Source organism: Podarcis raffonei, chromosome 11 (assembly GCF_027172205.1).
Source record: "Podarcis raffonei isolate rPodRaf1 chromosome 11, rPodRaf1.pri, whole genome shotgun sequence".
Lineage (NCBI taxonomy): Eukaryota > Metazoa > Chordata > Lepidosauria > Squamata > Lacertidae > Podarcis > Podarcis raffonei.
Genome location: NC_070612.1, coordinates 843,292 through 870,242, shown reverse-complemented (window position 1 = coordinate 870,242; position 26,951 = coordinate 843,292). Strand labels below are relative to the sequence as shown.

Sequence of the window (26,951 nt, the reverse complement as noted above, 5' to 3'; positions counted from 1 at the left end):
TGCAAACCAAAATAACAGCAGTTACTATGCTGTGACTAATTAATTAATTAAAATGCCTTTTTCCAAACACAACGTACCATAAAAATGGCTAAAAATAGGTTTAAAAACAAACTCACGGTGGGTTTAAAAACAATACAGAATAAGCACTGAAAGCAGAGACCTCTTCATCCAACTGCAAAAGCCTTCCCAAACAAAAACGTATTTAATTGTTAATGAAAGTACAGATAGTTGGCCCCTATTGTATCTCGGCAAGGATTCTGTTCCACAAAACAGGGGCTGCCACATGGAAAGCCCTGCTCTGAGTTACTGCTTTTGTTTTATGGACTTTAAGGTGAAAAACTCCCACGGAAAGCAGTGACCTGCTGCTTGTAGCAGATCTGAAGGCTGCCAGTGAACTCATCCCCCTGTGAATTTCTCTAAACCTTTTAAAACCATCTAAGCTAGTAGCCATAATCACATATTCCGGCAGCGAGTTCTGTAAGTTAATTAAAAATGTGAAGCGGAATTTTCTCTTGTGTCCTGAATCTGCTGTTAGTCAGTTTCACTAGGTGATCAAAAGAGAGAGGGGAAAATCTGGTGGGAAGCAAAACCTTTGCTTCCCATATACTGTGTGTAATCTCTGCACTAAGCTCCCCCTTCCACACTTCATACACACAACTTCCATCTGTCTAAAAATCTCCAAAAGTCAGCATTTCCTCTTCTTGGAGGTGCTGCAGTTCCCTGATCATTTTGAACCATGTTTTCTGTCCCTTTTGCAACTCTTGTGATGTTCTTTTTTGAGATGAGGCAACCAGAAGTGTCTGTAATATTCCAGATTCAGGTAGGTAGCCGTGTTGGTCTGATGCAGTAGAAATATATATGAAACATAAAAAAATTGTTCAGTTGCACCTTAGAGACCAACTAAGTTTGTTCTTGGTATGAGTGTTTGTGTGCATGCACACTTCTTCAGATACCTAACGCTCATACCAAGAACAAACTTAGTTGGTCTCTTAGGTGCAACTGGACAATATTTTTATTTTTATATATTTGTATTATTCCAGATGTGGTTGCACCACAAATTTCACTAGCAGCAGTACAGTACTTAAAACTTTATTTCCTAATACTCTGTAGCATGAAATTTGTCTTCTCGCAGCTGCTGCTGCTGCACACTGCTCCATATTTCCATTTATTTATCAACTGCAACCCCAACATCTCTCTCCTGGTCAGTTGTCACCAGCTCAGACTCCTTCAGTATATATGGGATATACTCCCCACTTCCCCCCCCCATCACTTCATGCTTATTCAGATTGAAACTTGTTTGCCATTTTATTGCCCATTCATGCAGCTGGGAGAGATCCTCTGACTTCCCTTTTGTGTCTTACGGGGACTAAGGCTGTGTTCTTCAATGCTGCTACAACCCATCCACCTCTTCCCATTTTGAGAGGGTGTGTCCTTAAAACTCCACCAAACACACAAAGAGGACCACCTAACAAACAAGCATTGAAAACTTTGACCAGGTTCTCAGGAGGGGATGAAGAGCTTGTGTTTTGTGGGGTGGGACGGTACTTTGCATGCTTCTCAAGAAGAGACGTGAGGAACACCTGCTGATGTGAGCCTCGGGGTGACAAGTTGGTCTTGAGGAAGCCTCATGGAGCCTTCAGAGGAGAAGCTCCAACCTTGTTGAGAGAGTTCCACCTCTCCCTTTGGGCCCCCAAAAGGCTGCAAGGTGATTTCCAAGTTCCAAGTCATAAATATGGTAAAAAATAATAACTGTGCAGCAAAAGGCAGGAAACCGATTAAACTAGTAGCGAGGAGTAGGCATAAATGCAAGTCAGTTTAAAGTAATATAAAGCGTAACAGCAGGAGTTGGAGAGGTTTGGGCAGAGGGAATTTTAGTTCTTGTTGGGCGTTGAGGTCATACAGGCTGGGTTGTCGGCTAGCCGCTCTCCAGGGCTGCTGGAGAGCCACCTTGCTCTCGCTGAAGCACCGTCTCCGTGCCCAAGTTTGCGTGCATCAGTGATGATGTTTTGGCAGTTAATGCCGGAGTGGGTGTACAGCCGGTGATGAAGAGATACGGGATAAAAAAGACCCCCCCACCCGCAACTATGCAATTGCAATTAGCTGCAGCCCCTGCAACCTCTCCCTTTCCTGGCGAGCTGTGAAGAAATCAGTTGTGGGTGCTCTGCTCCGTGTGTGTGTGTGTGTGTGTGTGTGTGTGTGTGTGTGTGTCCCCGCCTTGCTGTGCTGCCTGCTCTCATCTTTCCCGAGGAGGAGCTCCTTCATTGCTTTTTGTCACATTGCTTTTTGCCACTGAATGGATAATAAAATTAAGGAATTGTTTCATGCCAGGGTGTGCGGGGGAGAGGGAGGGTGTGGGGCTGCATGGCTCCAGGCAGAAAACAACGGAGGAGGAGGAGGAGGAGGAGGAGTTGAAGTAACAGGAGCTGCACGGCGGTGGCGGCGGCAGCAGCAGCAGCAGCAGCAGCGGCGGAGGCTTTCCTTTTCTTTCCCAGCACAATGCTGAAGAGAAGGACGAAGTTGAGCTGCTCCTCTGGCTGTCTGGGAAACCGACCGCAGGCTGGAGAGCCAAGCTGTGCCTGGGGAAGGGCCCTTCTAGAGCAGCGCTTCCAGAGTGACCTCGCTGCTCCTTGGGCTTCGCTGTTTCTTCTTTCGGGTTCAGGGCAGCTGTGGATTTTTTTGATTTAAGAAGTCTTCCGCTTTTCACTTCCTGCCGCCTGGATGCTGTGGAGCCCGATGCCTTTCCCACCACGACCCGTGAAAGACCCCACCCCTCGGTGGGACAGGCGTTGGCTCGCCCGGGGCTGCTGCTCCTGGGAAAGGGAGCTTTCGTATTCTTTTGCTTTCCTTTGATTTCCCCAAGTTTCTTTTCTGTTTGCATCTCCTTGTGCTTTTGTGTGTTTTAGCCGCAAGGTAAGTTCTAAGACTGCAAGCATGAAGTTTGAGGCAGCTCTGAAGAGGTGGGGAGAGATGGACGGCTCTGTGTGAATGTTTGTGTGTGTGTCTGAGAGACAGGTCCTGACCTGCTGGCTTCCCTTAATGCTTAGTAGCCTTAAACTGGAGTATTTTGGCATGCTCTGTCTCTGGGGTTTGTCTTTCCGGCTCACAAATCAGAGCGCTTCCTTTTAGGATCGGTAGATTCCTACATGTCAGTTGTTTCAACTGGAATTGAGCATCTGAGGGATTCACTGGGGGGGGGGGGAGGACTACTTACTTTATGGTGAAGAATCTTATTTGAAGGGCACATGGTTAGGGAGCCTGTTGAATTATTTTTTTCAGCAGCAACTTCGCGAAATTGAAGCACACATGCACACAAAGCTGAAGATATTTCTGCCCTTGAACTCTTTCCCCCGTCTGGGGCTGGAGACAGGCTGGTGGGTGGCAGAGCCGTAAGTGCCGAGCGCCTTGCGATTCCTTCTTCTGCCCTTCTGCCTCATCCAAAGAGAACCCTGGCATCTCTCCCGGCTGAAGCCAGCTCTGGGTTGGGGGTTGTGAGTATCCCTGGCTGGGATTCTGCTTTGCACGAGAGGCAGAAATAGGAAAAGCTTCTTGCTGCCCCACATAATTGTAGTGTGATGCCACTTGTGAAGCTGACAAGGAAGAACAAGAGACAGAGAGTCGCTCCTCAGGGAGGAATGGGAGTGCTGAAATTCACTGTTGTTTGAAGTCTTGCTTTGCCATTCTAATTCCCAGGCTGGGCACTTTGGTCCTGGTTTTGCAGAAGCCCCGTTTGCCAGGCCCTGGAGTTTAACAGGGAGTGAAAAAAGGCAGCCTTCCTCACAGGGGTGCACATTGCTGCTCCTGTTAGAATCCCATGTTAGTGATGACCCACAGTCTTGGAAAGGGGCGTGAACTTTCACAGCCAGCTGCCTGGAAATGGCACTCTAGCACAGATTCACCAGAGTTCATTTCTTTTATGGAGATTGTTCAGAAACATAAAATCAATGACACAGGAGGCTTGCAGGTTGTTTGCTTTTCTTTTTGGGTGTCACCAGGACAGCTTTTAGCGGGCAGCCTCCATTGCCCAAGACATCACTTACCCAAGTTCCTTGTGCAAACAACTGGCATGCTTCAAATTTCCTTGCAGAAGAGTCTGGAGGGAAAGAGATCTGAGGAGCCTGGCATGGGCCGCGGCCGACCTGCAGCTCTCCCAGGGGCGCTGGCGTCACCCTTGGATACAGAAGCTGCCATGCCTCTTGCTGCTTCATGTCTGCCTGGCTAAAAACCTGCTTTGAATCCTCGTGCGGAGCAGAGACAAAATACCTCGCCGTGCTGTCAGAAACCAAACTTCATTCTCGCCAACAAGAAACATGTTTCTTAGCATATAGATCAAATAGTGGCCAATCCACTGCCCCCCCGGGCATCTGTGCCCCTAGTTTCAGGTTTTCCCAGAGGACTTTCCAAGCACATTTCAAGTGTTTGCACTTTGCACTCAGTTGGTCAAATGTCTTCTGAATCTGGCTGCAATGTCTCTGCTATTCCTTCAACTATGGAGAATGTCACTGGAATTTTCATACCTTGTTCCTAAGAGTAGGTTTCCATGTCTGTTGACTTTTGCTTCTAGATTGTTCAAAGAGTAGGCTAGTCTGCGTAGGCTTACTTTTGCTTGCCCTTACGCTTACTTACCTTTCTGAAGGAAAATTGTCACCTGCCAATTGTTGAAATGCTTCTAACGTTAACTAAATTTAATGGGTGCCTCAGTTTTGTTCATAGAGCTTATCTTGATGAGGCATTAATGATAAGCTTTCTTAGCAAGGAGGAGAATGGGAAGGTCTTTCAAGGTGGCTTCTCTCCCTTCCGTAGGAGGAAGCGGTTAGGATGACAGAGCCTTTCAGCAATCAGCACTGGTTACTCAAGGCTGAGTGACTTGACAAGTTCTATCACCGGCTTTTTGTACCAATCAGTTTGTGTTCTGTTCTTGTCATTCATCCCCAGAAAGCTTTGTTGCTTTCTGCCACATGTGTCCCTCTGACTGCCATGTAACTAGGATGTCATGGGACCTGTAGCTTGTTTTGGGATGCCTGAGTCCCTTTACATTCCCAAATGCATTCCTTGGCACAAGAGGCTGTGCCAGTCTGAGCCTCTGCAATGGCTCCCATGAATCTTGGTGCGATTGGCAACAAGAGAGATGGATGTAGAAACCTAGGAGTCAGGCCCATTGAGCTCAGCCTTGTCTGCCCTGATCAGCAGCTGTAGCATCTCCGGCAGCTGTATCTTCTCCACATCTGTTTATTTTGCATCCTTCTCTTTGCTTCCCGTTTTCTTCTATAAACATTTTGATCTGAGTCTCAATTCCCTTCTGAGCTTGGTGAGCGACTTGCTAGCGCATGTGCTTGCTCTGGCTGGAGTTTAGAATATTTTCCCTTTGATAAGCGTTCTCATTCGGCTCTCTACCTTCCGAAACGTGATTCATCCAGCCGCGTAGTGCCTGCTTCAGCTCTCGCTGAGATTAGCAGCTTGCTTATTGGCAGATCAGGCTTTAGAAAATAAACAGTTTGGGAAGCAAGCGACGAGGACAGAAACTGTCGTCCTGAAGTGTCATCAAATTGCAATTGCAATCTTTGCTTGCCAGCCTCCAGGGATGATGGAGCCAAGAAAGCAGCATCATGCCGGCACGTTGGCCAGGCCTCGTTTGAAGCAGGCGTAGTCCTCCGTTGGCCATAAAAGGTGCCGTGTAAGAATTCCCAGCAAGTGTCAGAATTGCCGCATGTCGAGAAGGGCTGCCATAGCAACCTTTCCTTTGGCACTCAGCTGTGAGTTTTCATTCTCCGGCTTCTGCTGTAGCCTTGCAAGCCTAACCCAAAGCAAGGCGGCCAGGTTTGCCTTGCAGGATTAGGCCCAGGCCCACCCAGCCCATTGCTGTCCAGGCTTACAAGACTGGCAAGAGGGAGGAGCCCGGAGGCCTTGTTGCTGAGGTTGCTCAGGTTCTCCAGAGCGAGACGGCTACCAAAGACAGATGGAAAACCTACACTAGCCCATCTTCCATGGCTAATAGCTTTGCCCGTGTCTATCAGACAGATTTGTGTCAGCCTTGAAAAAAGCTTCCCCAGCCATTTCGCCACATGGTGCCTTGCGGTGGTGAATTTTGTGTGTGAGTTCTGTGTTGTGCTTCCAATCAGTTTACTTGGGTGATCCTTAGCATTAGGAGACAAGGAGTGTCTTGCTGTTTAACTCTTCTTGATCAATGTTTCCAACTTGATTGGCTTTCCCAGGAGCTACAGTTAGCTATTTCAGCATCTTAATGGCTGCATTATTGCAAGGCAACAGTATCTTTGACTGGATCAGCTTATCTTCAAATGAGTTTTTCTGGGCCCTTAATACCAAAGGAGCATCCTTTATCACCTGAAAGCTGGTTAGCAGAATTGCAAGGCTAGCTAGCTATCGTCTCACTTGCTCTTTATTTCCCCATAGTTTCAGTCACCGTAAGAGGCAGATACACATGTTCACAATGTGCAGCCTTCTTGAATGCTATTTTGAGAGTCTACTGGAGGAAGATCTCAGCAGGAGAGGGACTCTTTCCTTGTCTCACCCTAGATGTGCTGCTGCTATCCATCAGCCCCCCATGCGTGGGGCTGGAGATTGGAGTGCTTTTATAAAAACTCCCCTTCTCTCTCCCTTGTTGCTGTGGTGGTTGCTCAGGGTATCTGATCAGCTGTATGCTGCAACCACAAGATCCAGTTTGATTGCTGCTGAGATGAGTTTAGGACCAGAAGAAATCCTAAGGTCAAATCCTGACACTGCCCTCCATGTTCCCTCCCTACCCACTGTTGGACTGGCAGAGAGCTGAAAGCTATAAATCCCCTCCTCCACCTGCCAGTTCCCAAACTTTGTTGCGTTGGCCACGATTCTCCTTCTCCAAGCCTTTGTCTTCTCCAGGAACACAAATATCCTTGGGGAGTCATAGAATTCCAGACTCAAAAAAGAGTAATTGGTTTGTTGTGATTCCATGATGCCCAGAAGTTTGTGCCCCAGATAGGACCCCCCCCCCCAATTTCCCCCATTTTTATTTTTTTATTATTGACTACTTCCCATAGGTTCCCTGCTGTGATACCATGCTGCCAAGAGGTGGGGTTTTTTTGTAGCTCCCCAAGACCTGCCCCCATGTGCCCTTTTGAAAGATGCCCACAATGTGCTCTGCCCCTCCCCCTTTGATATGCTACCCCCAGAGGGCCAATGTGGTTCTCAGCCTGCACACAATTTAGCCGCCCTGATACAGAGCATGTGATGGCACCCAAAGGGGCTGCACCTTGTTTTCCCTTGTGCTCCCTGCTAGGTCTCTGCCACCTCCTTGGCAGCAATTTGGGGTTTTACTTGCCGACTCCCTTGCGGCTCATTAGGAACAACATGGCTGCTGGATGGTGCCCTCTGCCTGTCAGGCCAGCTTTGAATAGCAGGGGCTTGTAGGTGGGGGCTCTTGTGGGGTGCCCCACGGCTAAGGAGTGTCCTTTCTCTGCTGACTGCAAAGCTTAAACATGAAAAAATAAAATATTTCCTTTCTGGGGCTGGTCTTAGTGCTTTTAACAACTTAGAATGTTTTTATTGCATATTTTCATAAACTGCTTATCCAGCCTGAGCTTCTGGGATAAGCTTTTTTTTTGCACCCCTTCCCATTATGGTCCTTAACGGTCTCAGTGGAAGTTGCAAGCCCAGCAAACTTCAAACAAGGTTTCTAGCGATAAATGCCTCTCTTCCTGCCCCCACTCCCAAAGCAGTGCATCTCCTCTTAGGGGATTGTTCCTGTGCTTGGGCTGAGGTGTGAAACTTCATCTGGGGGGCAGCCATCTTTTGGTACAGACCCCTCTTTCCAATGCCTGCGTCTCCAGTCCTGCCCCCTCTGCTCCAATGTGCTTAGTCACTTAGAGATAGTTAGTGTTCTTTGACACTGGAAATGAATGGCTGCTTACTCTGTGGGCTGAAACGGTGGCACTGTCATTGATGTGCCCTCAGAAGAAACGAGATTTTGCAGGGCAATGCCGCTCGCCCTCAAGAGAACGCACAAGTAGCAGGCCAATCCTGCAGACTCGTCCGAAACAGTCCGGCGGCTTTTTCTCTTAAACAAAATTGAAGCTTTTTCCATTGGAAAAAAGTTGTCTTCTTAATTATTAAGATTTCCGCCCCAGCCTTCCAGTCCGTAGTCAGAAAAGTAAGCAGAAAAGCAGACAGCTTTCAGTAGAACTGGGAAAGAGACGGTGCTTCACACAATATGCCGCTCTGGGATGCTGAATACTGAGCATGGAAAAGCGGGTTTTGTTTCGCTGCTCCAGCAGTTTCTGAATGGAGCTGAGTGTCGGCAGACCCCGCTGTGCTGAGCCAGGCTGGGGTGCTTGCTGGAACAGAGGGCACCCCTTTTTGAGGAGGGTCCTTCTGGATGTTGTAGTTGGAGAGCGTGCGGCCATCTTCCAGCTGCTTCCCAGCAAAGACCAGCCTCAGCTGGTCAGGGGGAATGCCTGCTTTGTCCTGGATCTTAGCTTTCTCGGTCTCAGTGGTGTCACTGGGTTTAACTGGACTTCCTGGCTCTGCCTCGAGTGCCTGTTCCTCTCCTCCTCCTCCTCCTCCTCCAGGACCCTTCAGCACCCACTATTTTACCCCTATTTATTTTTAAGGAACAACTGCAAATGTTAACTCTCACCAGATTTATGGTAAATCTTTCTTACCGATGCAAAATAATAGTTACAGAAACTGGCTGAGTTTCTTGCTCACTAGGCCAGTCGCAGTTGGTGTAGAATTATGTAATTGTCCAAGGTTTCAATGCTGTGAAACCTTGCCTATTTCACAGTTGTGAGGAGGTGGCCCAATAAAAATGTCTTCTGCATTATATACGCATCTCATGCCACTAGTGCCCACTGGAGTAACAGCAAGGAAAGAGGCACCTATCTTCTTCCAAACCGCTTAAGTTTTTTTGTGCAGTGAAGTGGCACACAAATTTTGTTAAATTCATAAAAAGAAGTGTATTCCTGCCGCCAAGGAGATTGCAATCTGACCTTCAACATGGGGAGGGGGAGAATGTTCTGTTCACTTGCCTGTATCTTCATTAAGGGACAAGGACTAAGTGGTTGTGCTGAGCCTTCCCTTAACTGATTTTAGGATATTAGCAGATGACCTTAAAGCTATAAAAAGAAAGCTTCTGTATGCGGGCAAGGCCTTTTCTGTGTGTTCTTTCATCATTTTTCTTGTGAAAATGATAGCTGCACACAGACAGATCTGTGCCCATACAAAGACGTACCTTGAAGCTGGAACTGGCTTGTGCCTGCGCCTCTTAGGGAGCAGGGCAGAGCTGCTGGCTGCATGCCAAGGAGCATTTAGGCAGGTAATGGATAGGCCAGGATATTGTACTTGAGGGGGATAAATAGAGAGGGCTCTGCTACTAAGACTTCAATTTTGATATAATTCCAGTCTCCATGGTGGAAAAGGAAACCATTCTCATAAAGCAAATTTGGGGGGAGGTGAAGGCATCCTTTACCTGTTGCAAGAGTCAGGGAGACCTTCCTGCACACCACTTGGCCCCAGGACCTTCATTCAGTTGGAAGGCTGAAATGGAACAGCAGGTTATACTGGCATGCTTGCAAAAATAGATTTGTCCTGCTGCACGGGTGCAATTTTGTTCGATTATGTGGCCCAAGCTAGTTTGTGTGTGTGTGTGTGTGTGAATGTGTGCATCGCTTTTTTCTCCACTGACTCCGATACACAGCGTCTCTGTCCCTTCTCTTGACAGCAGCTTCTGATGAGTCTTAATCCTTGGCCGAGAGAGCCTTGCTGGGCGGGCAGCGAGGGGCACAGGCCTCTGCCGCTTTGTGGCATGATGAGAGGGCGCCAACACGGCCACTGAGGATGTGCGCCGGCAGAGGCACCCTAAGGCTAGAAGATGACATTGCTTCTGTGCTTAGAACGTCTGCTGTGAAACTCCTAACTGGGCAGCCCTCTCAGAAGCAGAAGGCCCTGCTGTTTCTGGAGGAGAAGATGAAGAAGCTTCTGCAAGGGCCGGCGAGCGAGCTCTCCCTGAGCCAGAATCACCACCAGCAGCTTTCCCTCGTGGAAATAGAAACGGACGCCTTTGTCTGTGGCGTCAATAGGAAATCTGCAAGCAGTGACTTTTCCGCTGCTCAGGGGAGGAGCCCTGGGACCAGGGAGGCCAGTAAAGGTGGGCTGGACTGGGATGGATACATCGAAGCCCCACGAGCGTTAGTTCCAAGCCAGTGTGACTTAGGGGGCGTCTCTGGCCGCCTGGCTGCAGAGAGCCTTCTGGAGCAAATGGAGAGCCCCAAGGGGCAAGCCGATCTCGCTGCCCTGAGCCTTGGCACCGGCTGGAGGGGAGTTGCTGGGGAAAGAGAAGGGGAAGGGCCCTGCCCTCCAAGTAAGCCCCTTGCCTACACTCCCTGCAGCCCTGGGCCCAGAGACCGCTCTGCCGATGTCATTGAGTACATCGTGAAAGAGCTCCAAGGGATAAGTCGCATCCAGACTGAGATTGCTGAGCTCCAGCAGCACCTCACCTTGATCAAAGGCTCTGTGGACGAAGTCTCCAGCTGCGTGGACACTGTTCTGAGCGAGATTGAGGGCCTGCAGAGCAGCTCTGGCCCCACCAGCAAAAACTCCCCATTGCCAAAGGCCAAGGTCAGGGAGCCCCTCCTGGGAGGGCCCATCAGAGAGCCAGTGTTGTATTTTTATGGCATCCCAGAGCAGGAGGGGGAGAACACCAAGGAGCTAGTCCACCGTTTCTTGTCAGAGTACCACTGTTTCAATGGCATTCAGCGTAGCAAGTACATCAAGGATGCTTACAGATCTGGTGCAGCAACAGGCAAGCAGCTGGCCCCACGACCCGCTGTTGTAAAGCTTGCTAACGCTGAGCAGCGAGACTTCATTCTCCAGAAATCGATTCTTTTGCAAAGTGCAGGAGTTACCATTGTGGCCAGTGGTGAGCAAAGCCAGCAGAATAGCCAGGTGGGTCCTGGGGCACAGCTGGGCACCTTGCCCTTGCCAGGCCAGAGTGGGAACCACTGGGGCTCCTTGCACATTCGTGGGGAAGTGGTCAGGACGGACGGAGATGGGCAACTCCAAGTGGACTCTTGCCAGGCTCAGCAGGAAAACACCTGCCAAGAGGTTCACCGCCACGTAGGGGAGAGGCTTAACTTTCAACCAAAATCCACCCTACCTAGGAAGAGCAACTTAATTGGTGAACTTGAAGAAAAAGTGGGGAGAGTTGTGCAAATAATGGGCAGTAGTGAGCAGACTTTGCACAAAAGCAGCTCTTCTGCTGGAGTCCTTGATGCATCCCTCAAGAAGCTGGAAGGCCCTGGGCATGAGAACACAGGCAGGGATTCCTTGCCATCCCCGGAGTACTTGGGCAAGGGAGGAGGGGGACGGGCCTCAGATGCTGACAATGCCACCAAGGGCAGCTCCTCTCCTGTGGAAGAGGACCAAGCAGGAGGGCTGACTCCAGGGGAAAGCGAGACGGACTGTGATGCCACCACGCTGGAGTTTCTCAGTCCTGAGCAAGTCAGTCTCCTGGAGGAGGCACCGGTGGCCATGACCACTCCCGGCTGTGATGGCGCTCTGCGCAAATTGGTTGACAGCAGTGAGACGCTCAAAGACATGATCCAGATTGACCTGAACGAGCAAGACCCAACTGATCAGGTCTTCAGGGATGTCCTAGAAAATTCCCAGTACTTCCTTGAGCACTCTCGGGACAGCATTGATCTCGTGGACATGAGGTTTTACACTAACAAACTGGGCAAAGCACTGAATCATTTCCGGTCTGCGCTGCAAGTGGTGTTCCACAAACTGGAGACCGGGGACCCAGAAGTCCTCCTTGAAGGGGAAAAGAGCTTCCATATGAACAGTGAGCCAGCTCCTGCCCTCCGTAGCCCAAGTGTGCATGGCAGCTTGGATACCTTTGCTGAAACTCCCCCTAGTCAGTCTTCTGAGAGCCAGGCTAACACGACTGTGAGCAGTGACAGTGTGGGCCTGATGCAGAGAACTCTTCCCAGTGCTTCATTGCCTCTTGATGAAGCTCCGGTCCCCGAGCTGGTGCCCCCACCGGATTCTGAGAGCTGTGTGGAGCAGCCCTTCCCCTCTGGAGAGGCCCAGCAGGATCCGGGTTCTGCACCTGTGCAGCCCGGCGGGTGCCGACCTATGAGCCTTGAGAAGGTGTGTGCCGAGACCATCTACCTGAACAAGTGCATCAACAACTTCAAGAATGTCCTGAGGGAAAAGAGGCAGATGCGTCGGAGGCTCTTGAAGGAACTGGCCCAGGAGGCAAGCTGGACTTCCTCGGCTGAAGAGATTCATTCAGGTACTCCCAAAGTTCTTGAGATTTGCTGGTGAAATGCTTGCTCATTTTTTGTCAGAAAGTTTAGCAGCTGCAGGCAGAATGATTAAATAGAAATGGTTTATTGAAGTTTGGTCAGAGATAGCAGATGATAAGAGCCAAATACAAAGGCTGCCCTATCTCTGCACCCTTAACAAATGCAAAAAAAACAAACACAAAACCCCAGTTTCTGGAGGTCTGCCAAATGATTTGTGATGTTCTATCTCCAAGGAAGCAGACATTGACTTCAGATCTGCTTCTTGGCAAACTGAAAGCATGTTGGGAAAGTGTTTCCAATACCATCCACTTGGAAGCATGAGCTTTTCCATGTCTCTTTACTTTCACAGGAAATATTGAACCAGGAGCCAGTTGCCATTTCCCATATAAATTTGCCAGGGAAGCTGAAATCGCCTGAAATGTTTAAATAACCACCCCCAAGGAAGAGCTCTGCTAGAACACTTGTTTCCCTCCATGTAATGATGCCCCTTGAGAAATCCACATAAGAGGTGTTCTGTTGGAGTGCAGAATTCATGTGGATTGTACCCTCTGTTATGTTTGTCATGCGCCTTATATCAAGAGCCCTCTTCTGTGGAGTTTATATTGAGGACTGTTCAGATGGTAATCAGTTGTGGGGTCCATGTGAGCTGCTTCCTAGCGATTGTAGGCACTTGAGATTCCATTTGGGTTAGGCTTCATGTTTTACCTTTGAGGGTTTGTGAAAATCAAACTTCAGAACAGTGGAGCTTGACTTTAGGTAGCAATAAGGAGACTTGAAGGAGAGCAAAGGGGAAGAGCAGAAGCAAAATTCATCAGAAGCGTCACCCAGTAAGATTCAGGGAGCTGCTTTGGTCCTTATGTACTACTGAGCTGCAAAAGGACCATGTCTTGGGGGCGGGGGGGGGGCACCACCTGCTCACTCACTAAAATAAGCAAAAGATTTGCACATATTTGAAATTGCACCTTTGCAGTTGACCCTTGGGTATAGTGGCAAAGGCGCTTTCAGTTTCCCACCTGATTCCAGACTCTCATGTGTGATGCATGTTTCCTGAAATTGCGCCCAAGTGGTAGCCCCCTCCACCACACTTGGCAGCAGCACCTGTCTCCAAGGATAAAGATGAGGCTCTCTCTCCCCTCCTTCTTCTGCTGTGTGCAGTATACAAAGACAGAACATCATGCCTAGGACAGTTTGACACATTGCCCCGGGTGGGAGAATGACTTCTCTCAGAACCCTGCAGTCCATGCGCCCAGGCCAGAACCACAGTGGCTTCCCACAGCGGCAACATCAAGACGTGGTGTACTCTGCATGTGCATCTCCCACATTTATGGGGCATACCAGATGCACACATGGACGGCACTCAGTGCTTCTGCAGTGTATGAAAGGGCTCTTGATGGTGGGATGACAGCAACTCCCGCTTTCCAAGAGAAGCCTCATGTCTTCCCCCAATACTTCATCTTTCCCTGCTTAAAGCAGTTTTCCAAATACTTTTAACGTGTTGTGTCGTAGCTGTGCTTCAGAAGGAAGAGCATCAAGTTGAACAAGTGTTGGGCTTGGGAGAGCTGGACTCTCATCCTTGCTCACTCACAGACTGAAGGCTGCTCTACACATTAGGGAACAACCACTTCCCTGATGCACACTTTTCTTTGATGCTTGAAGGCGAGATGCATGCAAGGAAGACGTGGGAAACTTGCAGGAGCTGTGATTGACTGCAATTCCCACTCTGGGCAGGCTGAAACCTCTTGCCATTTGATTTCTGCCGTTCTAAAACAGGGTTGTGGGGGATTTCCTCCTCTGCAGGACTAAAGGAAAGCAGCACGGCACTTTCAACACTTTAAATGATTTTCATAAATCATGGGTCGTAAAATTCTCTAGCAGAGTTATGGATAGTGCAGAAGGTTTGAGGCTGTAATGAGCTCAATATTACTATGGAAATAGTGGTTTTTATGAGGCAAGGATCCTGCCACAAAATGGTCCCAGATAATGATAATTCTAGTAAATTAATATGCCCTAGCCATCCATCCTGTGGCCTAGAAAATTTATTCTAGGTCTTTATAAAATCAGCTTATTAGGGTTGGAGGCAGAGAAGTTGTTTCTGCTGAGGGATGGCAAAAGTTTGGAGCATTTGCCATCTTCCTTCATAAGAAACCTTGATCTTACTCAGAATAGCTGGTTTCTAAGTAGAGGCAGTTTCTGACTGCCAACCACATTAGCCTTTTGTGTTCAGGTAACAATTAAGAACAACAATGGAAGACCTTTGAAATAAGTGGCTGACATTGTGGTGCCATTGGGGAGCTTGTGACAAACTATTCATTTTCCTAATTTCTTGTTCTTTTGATTTGACAACAAATATTTACCAAAATTGAAATGGGAACAGTTGCTAAAATCTGCCAGCAATTTTGTGCTAGATTTATCAAGTAATGCTTCAGTTCTCTTTCGAAAACAGATGGGAGAAGGATTTATTTCTCCTCCACCTGTTAAATCACTGCTCATGTGTGTTCCTTTTGTGCATGTTTTCGTTAGGGAATGGGAGATTTAGAATTTGAAACAGGAGAGAGCGAGAGCGAGAGAGAATGGGGCAAAGGTGGGCCTGATGTTTCAGACTCCTAGGTCCCCAATTATTTCTTTGCTCTTTTATGCCCAAGAAAAACTAGATGACATTTACTAAGAAAATGTGCTTTTGTTGTAATAAAGAAGCTTGAGTCAGAGCATACCCTGTCAGGTATTTTCCTTGGGACAGTTTCAGATGAACTTCTGAGGTAATGGTTGGCTGTGTTTCTGGTATGTCAGCTCTTTGTTTGAAAATTAGATTCTTCTGGCATGGGGCTCTCTCTCTAGGCATAATCCTAACCCCCTTACCAATTTTATTTCACTTTTTGAAAGCCAAGGGTCATCTACTTTTTGGACAATAACTGCCACTCTGGCTCCCCCCTCCCTTTTTTTGGCCAGCAGTCACCATTATGGATTAAAATTACTATCCATGCAACTTTCTTAAAAGTAAAAAGCCATATTCTACCGCATGATGCATGTACACTCAATTTATGGTCTAATCTCAAATTAAATCAGATTGAACATGCCCCCCTGGATTTGGCCTTCCTGGGCCCTTTGATCTATATCAGGTTTTTGGGGAGGGAAGCTGAGTAGCTGTGAGACGCTGAGATGGTGCTGTCCAAGGTGCTGAATTGAGGGCTTTGCCTACTGAGCTGCCGGTAACACTCATCCAGACTTCATTTTGCACCACACTTTCCAGGCAAAGGTCCATGCTTTAAACTCCATGTCCAAGCATTTTGTTTGTTTTGTCCTGGCGCCTCCCTGGTAAAAACCCGCATTTTACTGCTGAATCGGAGCAAATAGCAATCTGCGGGGAACCCAATTGTGGTTTGCTTCATTCAGTGGTAAAACGTGGGCTCTACCTGTGAAAGCAGCAGGGAAGAGAAAACGAAACTGCTCAGACATGGAGCTTTAAAGTGCAGACCTGAGCCCAGAAACGCAGTGCAAGAGGAAGTCTGCCTGAGCCTTAAGAGTGCGTCAAGTGGGGAGGGAGGGAGACAGAGAAAGACCCCCCCTGCCTGTGCCACTCATTGGCCTTTCATTGGACTGCTTGGTGTAACAAATGTTCCAAGAACCACTAATAACCTTCATAACATTTTTTTATACACAAGGTGGAGTGTTTTGAATTGAAGGGTTTGCTAAAAAGCTGTATATCCATTTCCCTGCTAGCTTGCTTGTCCTGAGGGACAAGACCTCACAGCATATTTTCTTTTTTAAAAAAATGTTTAGAGAAGTCTTCAATAGCATTTGATGGAATTGTTATTTAGACGTGATAAATCAGTGTGTGGTGTTTTATCCAACCTTCTTCGTTAAAAGTATTAGCTTCTGGGACAGTGCTGCAGTTTTGTAACAGAAGCATTTGGCTTTTCCCTTCCTTATGGAACAAAAAGTTATCTGAATGTTGTGTCACCACAGCTTCCCTGGACGCTTTTGCCCCAGGCTCAAAGACATCCTCTCAGGAGGCTGTGGGAGCCAGCCCACTCTCAGGATCCCTGGAGCTTTGTGGGTCATCATTAAGGAGAGGGGACATGACTTCTTAAGTGAGTCAAGATTTTTTTAGGTTCCTGGTACTGTTGTGGATTTCGAGGCAGGTGTGACTATGCTATGCTAATTAAAAGGTTTACTTGTAATTAAGATTCTGTGCCCACAATATGTTGTTGATGCTAAGAAGAAAATGAAATCTGAGTGTTTCATTGAAACTGCAACAGAAATTAATTTTAAAAACATAACCACCCCAACCTTCCAGCACCTTCAGTGTACAAAGTTGAGCCTATGTTTTTCAAGCTAAATGGACCTTTCCTACTAGGGATTTTGGGGGTGATACAGAAATCTTACATCTCTGCACTGCTTTGCTTCATTTTCCAAACTTGGTCAACAGCATAATTTTTCCATGTTAACTGTGTGACTCTCCTTTCCTCTCCTTTGTGTTCCCCCCACCCCTTTCTCCTTTGCAGAAGGAAGTAGAGGAGAACTTCAGGTTATATACTGTTCATTCTAACCAGTGTGTCTCCTACTTTTGACACTCCAGTGTGTTATTTGTGCATGCCCTGTTGAATTGTCACTTGGCTGTTTGGCTGACCCCTGAAGTATCCCCCCCCCCGCCAAGTCTCTTGGCAAGTTCAGCATGCGACAGTCTTGGGAGGAATTCCTGATCTTGTGTATGAACTGAGAGGAGTCTGTTCAGTGCAGGTAGCTTTTATAAAGTAAGAAAACATTCCTACTTAACACCTTGTTGATGTTGCAAATCCATGTCTGCTGTGCGCACGCAGTTCCTTCCCAGTCCCAGCAGAGGATAAATGTACTGTGTGCCGTGGGAAGGTTACCTGAGTGTGTGTGTGTATCTGTGGGTCACAGAGGCTCAACTCTTACCTCTTGGGCAGCAGTACTTAAAATATAAATATTATTTTGTGTTTGTCACTTTGGCAGAAGACTTACTTCTAATTCTAAGGATTGGCAGAGCCACCATTTCTTCTGGTGCTTCTGGGCAAAATTGTTTTGCAATTGTGCAAACTGTGCAAACTGATGGGCAGAAATGGTATTTAGGGGTCTGCAGGCTGAAAGCAACAAGGGCTTTATCCTTGTGCTTCCTTGAACTCAAAAGACTCATTGTCCATTTCTAGCCATTTTATTCAGAAGTCAGACACCAGAGGGATGAAGCCCAAGAGCAACGTTCTGTAAAAAGCAAAGCAGGTTTCTAATTGAGGTTTGTCTACATGTTTCTTAGCGAGATCATGCATTTGACATTTTGGTTTAAGATTTGATAGTCTCCATGCACAGTTTCCAGGGTGAGAAGGCTGTGCATCCAGAGGCCTTTGCTTATGTTTGTCTAAATAGTGCTTCCCCAAGTGGGCTTGCTTCATTCGACTGCCGATCTGGACTCCAAATACATGTTCTGTCACTTTAATCTGACTGCATCCTTGCACAAAGCCAGCAGACTTAAGCCCAGGCACCTCAGAGGAGACCTGCAGCTGGATCAGACCCGAGGTCTGTCTGGGCCACCATCCTGTTCTTGCAGATGCCTGCAGCTAGTTCAGAAGCACGACAGGAGTGAGCCAGCACTTCTGCTGCCCTTCTCGTGTGTCACAGGAGTGAGTCAAAGTGGCCACGTCATCTCTGCTAGCACTGGCGCCGTGCCTTCACATGAGTGGATTTCTTGAATGCCACATGATTGATCTGTGACTTGCTCAGCGCAGGCAGCTTTCCTGTTGATTCCTCCACCTTTGCTCTTATAGGAATTCCTCTGAGAGGTAGTCCTGGGCAGCCACGGATTCCCAGGGAGGGGTCTGGGTGGAAATTGCCCTCCAACTCCTCATTCAAAGGGCCAGTTGCCTTCCTTGGCGCAGTTAGCAGAAACTTGGCAGTTGGCTACTGAGGGGGCCAAGAACAAGGTAGCAATTGACCAAAAGGGGCTCCTCCTTTCACCTTTCACTGTTTGCCTGCTTCTGTTCCACTGCTTGGCTGCTCTGGTTCCAACAGTGCTGTGGACCTTAGAATAAGTGGCTTCCTATTGAAGTAGCCTGCCTCCTCTCAGTGCTCATTCTGGGGCTCATCCTGTTGGCAGCTTCCTGCACAGACTGTGGGGCTGCTCGTGTCGAGAGCCTTGGAAGCCAGCCATGGAGGTGGCAGAGCCCTCTCTCTTGTGCTCTCTTCAGGCTGGGGAACTGGATGCTGCTGCCTGCATGAGCCTTTTGTTCCCGTGTGCTCTCTAGGCAAGGATGGCTGCTTTTCAGGAATTTGTCTAGCATGTATTTGTTCTTCCAGGAAACAGGCTGCTACTAAATGGTTGTTGCTGCTGCTGCTGCAGCTCCTTGGTGGTGCAGGTGCCAGGAACAGCTGGCAGGCTCCTCTGGCACCTCACAGAAGTGCCCTCCCCGGCTGTTTCCTGGCTTAGGGATTGAAAAGCAGTGTGAGACCAGGCACTTTCCCCTGGTTTCAGAGGGGCCGAAGGGAAGGCAGATGCGTGACTCAATTCCAGTGTCCGTAGCCTTACGTCCGTTTGTTCTGTTTGTTTGTGTGCTCTCAATGAATAAGTATTTTGGAAATGTTCTCAGCAACATTAGGACTTCACAGATTCAAATCAAACTCGTAGGATCTGCTCTTGCCAAACTCTTGGGGTTTTGTTTTTTTTAAAGAAATGTTTGTGGGTTGATTCCCCCTCAAAAGCACATTGCACTGAACAGGCTCTTTTGGCCCCTCTCCTGTGTGTGCTGCCGTGTCCACACCACTGGGCAGCACAGCCTCCCTGCCGTCCTCTGAGGTGCTAATGAACATGAAGCGCTTTGTGTGCATTTTCGTGCATGAAACGTCCTCCCTGATTTTGAACTCTGCAGCTGGCTTGAACTTTGCTCAGCACAATTAATTCTTCTCTCTCTCTCCTTCTCTCTCTCTTTAAAAAACATTTAAGGGTCTGGATGATGGCGATCCGTCCAAGTCACCGTGGTTCAAAGGAGGGTAAGTGGCCTTTGACAACTTCTGTTTTTATATTGCAAATTGCCCTATGATCCTCGGATGAAGGGCAGTATAGTAATTTAATAAGTAGTAATGGCACACAAGCCTCTCAGAGTCTCTGTGTTAGTGCATGAGCTTCAATTACTCAGGGAGGGAGGCAGACACTAAGTTAGATCCCTTCATTTCAGGGGGCCTCCTCTGATCAAACTTTAGTCCCCCCCCCCAACTCTTAACTCCGCTGCACCCCCCCACCTCTCTGGCTGGTTCTCCCCCCGTCTGGTCCTGCTCCCAGAGCTCCCTGCCGCCAAGCCCCTCTCTGAGCCTCACGCCCCCCCTGCTTGCAGCCCTTCGAAGCATCAAACCCAGCCCAAGCCCACCATGTCCTACCTATGTAGCTGAGTCCCCTGAGCAGTGCGGCAGGCCTGCAGGTTGCTCCCTGAGCCACGCAGCTGAACCCCCCACCCAAAAAATTCCTTGAGGTTCCCAGCAGTAGTGGTGGGAGCCTGGTCCCCTTTGCTTCTCTCAGGCTGCATAGAGGCCGTTCCTTTGAGAAGTACCCCAAGAGAGACCTGTGCACTGCGTGAGAAAGTCCTTTCTCATCTGCCCCCCTTTGTGCCAAGAGGACAGCCTCTTCCTTGAGCCACTGGGTTACAGAAGACTCCTTTCCTCCCAGCGCATGGCGAGAGGCAAGAGAGGGCTTCGCCCACCATAGACGGCTCATATGGATTATCGCTTCCGTGAAGGAAATGTGGCAAAATAAGGTTCCTGCGCACACAGCCACTTGTCGAGGTTGTGGCTGCATTGGGAAACGTGGGCAGGTATGAATTGGCACACCCCGTTTCTGCTTCCCTTGGAGTTGGAGGGCAGGCCAGGGCAGGGACGGTGGTGAGCCCTACTTGTGCCTCTTTCGGCTGCAGCCCCCTCAGCTTCTCTCTTGAGGGGCTGGCCTGGAGCTTCTCGCCTGCCCTGCAAAGGACCTTTAGAGGGCAGCCGGTGAAGTTGGTGTGATCTCCCTCCTCCTCCTGCTCCTCCTGGGTGTCTCTGCACCTGCTCTTGCGCCTTCCCCCATTAGGAACTGAAGGCTTGCCAGGAGAAAGACGGGAAGGCACCATTTTACATGCTGTTTGATTTTAAATGTGTTCATGTGTTTGATGAGAGCCATATGGCTTTGATCTGTAATATTTGAATTCTGCTCCCTCCGAGGGCTGGTGTGCTGTTGCAGCCGGCGGGACTGAGCAGGGGGCACTGGAGGCTCCACCCCGAAACGTCTGCCTGAGACTGACTTGCCTCTCTCCCTGCATATAAATCAGGTTTCCAAACAATGAATTAGGCAAAACTAATCAAACATGAAATTAAACGAGGGGAGGCTTTAATTTCAATGAGCCTCTTTCCTGAGCTGGCTTCTTTCTTTCGTCTCCTCCTGCCACACCCGCAGATGTGCCGCGCTGCTTAGCAACTCCCCCTGTGCTGGGAGGTTTGTGGGCCATCACCCCAGAGGCGGCAAGGGAACTGTTTTTGTTTCTTCAAGTGTGCGAAGCGCCTCCTCACATGAGCTGCTTGTGAATTGCACACACTCAGCTGCCTTGAAAGAGGGGCAGATGTACTCCAGCATGCTTCACTCCAGCTATGCCAGCTGTAACTGGGGAAAACTCAAAAGCCCATCACCCCCCCCTTGCTGAACGGAAGCATCAGCCAGCCCTGGGCAGTGGCTGGGCAGTTATCCTGGCCAAAAGTGTGCCTTGCAGGGGGCAGTGTCATTGAGGGTCATGGAATGCCCTTCCACCACATGTCAAAGAGAACAACAACTTCCAGACTTTTAGAAGACATCTGAAGGCAGCCCTCTTTAGGGAAGCTTTTAATGTTTGATGTATTACGGTATTTGAATATTTTGTTGGAAGCCGCCCAGAGTGGCTGGGGAAGCCCAGCTAGTTGGGCAGGGTATAAATAATAAATTATTATTATTATATTATTATGGTGCCTTGGAGAAGAGGCTGCAGGGAAGGTGTCAGACAGAGAGTTGAAGCTGAGGCTCCATGCTTGCTTGAGCCGCCACCACCTCCTGTCCTTGGCAAGAGACCAAGCTTTTCTTCCTGGGGCCACTTGCACTAACTTGCTAGTGTGAGCTGGCTCCCCAAGGCACCGTCTCTGGCTTTCTGCTTAACCTGTTGCCATCATAGATAACAGAAATGGAGCCTTTGGGGTGTGGACACATGATCCCAAAGGCCACTAGCCTGGCCACTTCTCTCTTCCATTGTCCCTCTGCAGAACCCCATAAGCTTTGCCATGGCCTCCTTCTCTACCCCCCCCCCCTTCTGTAAAAACTCTTGAGCAAATGGAAATGGAAGCAAAGGGCAGGAGGGCAGGAGCAAGGCAGGGCGGCTGGAGAGGGAAAGAGGAGCTGGGGTCAGGGAGACTGGAGGACGTCCAGCTTGAGGGGAGACGAGGAAGGAAGCCTAGGGGGGGTGTCTGGATCCAGGGGAAATGGGCTGTGCTGAGTGGGGGGCAGTATTGTGCCCCGAATCCTGTCTCCCTTCTGGGTGAAGGCTTCCTGGCTTGGGTCTGAGGTTCCTTTTCCTTGCTGCCTTTGCAGAGATAATTAGCCGTGTGCTTGTTGCGCACAAGCCAATTATCCCCATCCGCTCGTCTCTAACTTTGCCGCTCACGTTTTTCCAAGCGTCTGTGCGCATCAGCATGACAAGGTATTATCAAAGCTGACAAGCGTTCTCCTGAGGGCAATAGACTTCCAGCACAGTGCAGATAACACACTCCCCAGAGTTATTCAATGTGAAATATATGTAACTTAGTACAGCAATATTTAAAGTTTCGCTGACAGCTTCACTCCGTGTTATTGTTCACCTGCAGCGCAACAGGGAGGCGGCCGAGATGGATTCCAGAGCAGTGAAATGGTTGCATTTTTCCCTTGCCTGCCAGAATTCCTGCCTGCCTCACTGCCGAAGGGTGGTGTGTGACGGAATTGGGCCTTTTTAACGTGCTCCTAAGTGATCTGCATGGGGTGGTGATGCCATGTATAGCTCAGGGAGGAAAGAAGGAAACGGGGCTGTGAGGAGTCCGAAAGGAATATGTCCAAACTAGGCAAATGCCATTAAAGTAGTGCATGTGCTTCTATATACTGATTGGGCCACAAAATGCGAGCTCTGCCTATTCCCTGATGAGGTCCAAATCAGTTTGCCCCCGAGGGAAAGGAGGCAGGCATTGGGCCTGTAGGGCAGCCAGACTCTTCTGCTCTCCTGCTCCTGCCCCAATGGGCAGAGGTGATGGAAACTGTAGCCCAACAGCATTTGGAGGGCCACAGGTTAGAATCAGATCATTTTGAAGCCCAAACCTGTCTAAGGCTCTCATCCCAAATCCACAGGTAATCTTCTCCCCCATCCGAGAGAGGGGTCTGAGATGGGAAGGGCTTCCTCCTCCTCGCTGGCTCTCCTGATGAGCAGATGCTTTTCTCTTTTAAAATGTAGATTACAGGCGTCTGAAGAGCTTTCCTGTTGTGGCTCTTTGGAGTTCAAAGAGTGTGCTGCCATGATGGCCTGATGAATTCTGACACCTTCCCCATTGCTGCTTGCCATGCCTCTTTGGAGGAAAGAAGAGAACAAAACCTGATTTAATTTGTACATGGGATGGATTTGAGCAAGGCGCCCTTGATTTCAAAACTGTCAGGGGCGCCTGTGCTGTGTAACCTGAACTGACGGGAATAATTCACAGACTTAAAGCCGCACAAAAGCCGCTCGGCATCCAGTCACGTCAAGGTTATTCCTTGTAGCGTGGAGCATTGCTTGCCTTGTTGAACTGATGTGTTTTTAGGTGTTGGTTTCTCCAGGCCAAGGCAAGATTCTGTATTGCCCGCGTGATTCTTAAGTCTGCAGGAGACCTCGCGTGGGTCCTTCAAGAGCACCTGGCTGACAGATGATAACTCGTGGCTTGCCATCACTGCTTGCCCTCATGCATTTCCCCCTTTGCTTTCTAGGCCAGCCGGGGGTCTCTATGGCATCGACAGCATGCCTGACCTGCGCAAGAAGAAGCCCACCCCACTTGTCAGTGACCTGGTGAGACTTGCCCCCCATCTCCCCTCCATGAATATAATGGAAGTGGTATTTACTGCTTTTCCTTCAAGTGCAGAAATGTTATAGGAACAAGGCTCTTATGATGAGTTAGACCTGGATAATGTGGATTCCTGGCAAACTCTCATTTGAAAAGCTGCAGCTTCTTGATGGAGCAAGTTTTCTCCAGAGGCCTCTGCATGGCCGCCTCCTGCCCTCAGTCCAGCTAAACTAAAAGCGAGGAAGGCAGGGAAGAGACAAAACTTTTCCCAAGCGTTTCCTCTGTTTTGTAGACTCTGAAACAAATGTGTTAGTGTCGCGTTTGCCTCTCTCTGCTGTGTGGATGTATTTTGCAGACTGTCCCCTTTTCAAGTCTTGCTTGTTTCGCTTTATATGCTGCTGCCGCCGTTCAGCATTTATTTAGCCCTCCCAGGGTCTTGTGTGCCACATGCAACTTGGAAATGACATGGTCTCTTGCCCAGATGAGGGCTCTGTCTCTTCCACCCAATCCAACACTGATTTCTTGAAGAGAGGCCACACTCATGACCGAAGGGCCCGCTTTCATGCCTTGCATTTGGCAGAGGAAGGCGGTGGAGAGATTATCAGAGTCAGTAAATCAAGGCGATGTAAATCTTTGTTCAAAACACACCAGAAAACATCAGAGCCGGAGTCATGGGTAGCGGGTGAAATGGGCAGTGGGTGAAGGCACAGGTGGTGCTCTAAGGGGGGGAGGATACAAATTTGGAAAGAGAATTGGCTACATGCAGCAGGTTTAAAATTAGGCATCAGGAAGAGCCTTGTTCTGAACAAAGGCTCCTTTGGGTGTTTGCCTCATGTATTGGGAGCTGGTGAAAAGGGGATGGCAAACGAGTTGTGGAGATTCCTTTATATAGAGGAATTGTGCCATTTGGTTGGCTACAGTGGCATAGTGTGGTGGGCAGGGTCACAGGGGCAGCTGGCCTGGGTGCAAAATTCTTAAAGGTGCAAAATTTTGAAAGGAAGAAAAGAGAAAGTAGCAATAATCAATCGTAGTCCCTCCCCCTCACACAGAAAATTTCCCAAAGTTCACAGGGTGGACTGAGGAGAGGATTTGGGTGACAGCTGGTTGCTAGGGTGCCCCCTGAAGGGCTTTAGAAAGACACCCGTTCCCGACCAATCCCCTGTCCTGTTCTTTGCCATGCTTGACGCTCACGGGACATCACTGCTGCCACCGACCCATTGCCCCTTTGTTCCAGCCTGTCAGTGGGCGGTGCCAAGGATACTTGCCTTGCCCTGGGTTCTGGCAACTCACGCTATGCCACTGGTTGGTGATAAGGCTTCCATGGTTTTTCAGAGCTGCACAAATAAAAACAAGAAAGGTTTTGATTAACATTCCTGAGACTTAACAACAGATTTCAGGAACACACTAGATGCGCACAAGAGTCCTTCCACTTCCTTATCAGTAGCATTGACCAAGGCCAATGTCTCCAATTCCTCTAGACACTGAGATGGGAGTAGTACTTCCTAAACATTTCTGCAAAAGCAAAGGAAAGCAGTGAACTTAGTTTCTGCACTGGCAGCAAGATCAGTGTTGCTTAATCCACACAGCGTAGAATAATAGCTAACTGGAGAATTGCATCGGTAACCTTGCAAAGAGGAAGCCTGGGCAATGTGTTTGTAGCTTTAGTGATGGGGGGGACTAATGGAATTAACCTGTTATGCTTCTCTTGTATGCTGACATTCTCTTCCTACAGGCCATGGTAAGTGGAGATCCAACCATACACTCCTTCCTACAACCACCTATTTAGTTGCATTTCCCTTTCTGGTGGCTGTTCCCTCCCCCCCCTTTTTGTTTATTTCTGCAGCTTGCTCAATGGGGATACCCTGCCACATTTCCCTTCCTTGCCCATCAGTGCCTTAAGGATCCCACACAGTCTTGCTGTGAAATGGCCCTAGTTTTTGGGGCTTGGGCCGCCTTCAGAGTGAGCATCATCACCTTGCCTGAGTGTGGCTGGAGGGCTCCGTGGATGAGGCCCTGATCTGCCTCCTGGCCCCTGTGCACTTGACAGTGGGAGCAGCCAGTGGGCAAGCTCATTTCAGTCAGGGGCTGCCGAACATGGCATGCGGACGGATCCAGACATGCATGCCCACTTCTCCCTTACTCAACCCTCCATGCGTGGTGCCTGCCCCTTCTGGTCCCGGTTGTCTCTCTTGCACGGAGGAGAATTGCTGGTTTCCCCCACCCACAGCCTGGGGGGAAGGTCCGAACTATATCCTGCAATGGAAGAGGCCAGCTTCCTTGAAGGCTGCCCTCAAAACGCTGGGCAAAAATCTAACTGTTGGGGATCCTTTGGGTACATCTTGCCTTTTTTCCCAAGCAAGAGGCTGGATTCAGTAGGTCTGTTGGATCCCTTTACGTGACCTCCCTTGGACCTTCCTTCTGTGCCCTGCCTGTGACACGAGGAAGGGCCGACTAGCGACCTTTTGATGAGCAGCTAATTGGGGGGCCAAGTGGGTGACCTCCTTCGGGGCCCTTCTTCCTCTCAGGGGCAGAAGAGCTGCTTTGGGGTGGGAATGGCAGAGCAGGCAAGGCTGCTGGAGCACGGAAGCCTCTCATCTGTTGCGCTCCTATTAGTTTGGCTTCCTGCCCTCCCTTCAAGGAGCTCAGGGCGTCTGACTTGGGGGTCAGCAACATGCGCAGGGACCACCCTGAGCTGTGAACGATGCTCTTGAAAGAAGCACAAGGGTGCAGAATAACTGAGGCTGCTTTTCTTTCCCAGTCTCTGGTCCAGTCCCGGAAGGCCGGAATTACCTCAGCCATGGCCACCCGAACTTCTCTCAAGGATGAGGAGCTGGTAAGGGAGCCGGAGAGCTCGCCTCCACCTTCTGGCAGGCCCTGGCCTTTGGTCTGAGTGCCCCTCGCGCTCTGCGTGTAGCACAAAAGCCAGCTCAGAGCGAAGCTGGCGTGGAAAGTCCGCCCTCGTCGGCACAGGCGAGATCAAAATAGCATGAAAGGGGGAGACTTTCAAAGGCAGCCAAGAGAGCTGAACTTGCTCCCACAGAACAGCCATTACAAGAACAATGGGGTGTGTGCCGGGGGGGCGGTTAATTACCTATGTGGGGCTGCTGAAAGGAAAAGCAGCAGCACCTGAGGAGACGGAACAGAGCGGCTCTTGCGCTGCTGTTTCCATCAAGTCTCCTGCTCCTTGCCTGTCCTTTGAAAGTGCTGCCCAGGGCCTGACTCTTAGGGGTGATGGGGCGGGGGCCACGGAGGGCTCCCCACACGCTGCCACCACGACACAATGCAGGCATTGCCGGCCTGGTCGGGTGCCGGGCCTTGTTGAAAGGAAGCTCACAGGAGAGGAGGGCTCTGCTTGCTCAGCCTACGTGGATCAGGCCCCCCCACTCTGGCTTTGGTTACTAGGGGCAGCTAGCACACTCGAGGAGCTCTTCTCCTGCGATGAAGCATTCTCCCCCCCCCCCCCGGCCTCTTTTGGTTTGGAAACACTGGCCCTGAACACATCCTTGCTGAGTTTGGCAAGGAGCTGTTCGCCGTAAGTGCTGCTCTCTGCACGCTGCCTGGAAGGGCGGCTCTGCTTCAGGGCTGACCCCGGCAGGCATCCCA

General features: G+C 49.5%; 2 protein-coding genes across 9 annotated transcripts in view; one reads left to right on the top strand and one right to left on the bottom strand.

Moving 5' to 3' along the window:
• Nucleotides 1-26,951, bottom strand: part of STOML2 (stomatin like 2) — a 253,111-nt gene that overhangs the window by 139,786 nt on the left and 86,374 nt on the right. The window lies entirely within an intron of this gene.
• The window catches only part of UNC13B (unc-13 homolog B), a 154,442-nt gene that overhangs the window by 71,272 nt on the left and 56,219 nt on the right, over nucleotides 1-26,951 (top strand). For 7 of the 8 annotated variants that reach the window (XM_053408507.1, XM_053408506.1, XM_053408501.1 and 4 more), the window contains 3 exons: nucleotides 19,249-19,295; nucleotides 23,275-23,353; nucleotides 26,107-26,181. In XM_053408507.1, the coding sequence (XP_053264482.1) occupies nucleotides 19,249-19,295; nucleotides 23,275-23,353; nucleotides 26,107-26,181 (201 nt within the window). Of the gene's footprint in view, nucleotides 1-11,360; nucleotides 12,284-16,798; nucleotides 16,822-19,248; nucleotides 19,296-23,274; nucleotides 23,354-26,106; nucleotides 26,182-26,951 lie in introns of those variants that run through there. The other variant, XM_053408508.1, reaches the window with a different exon arrangement.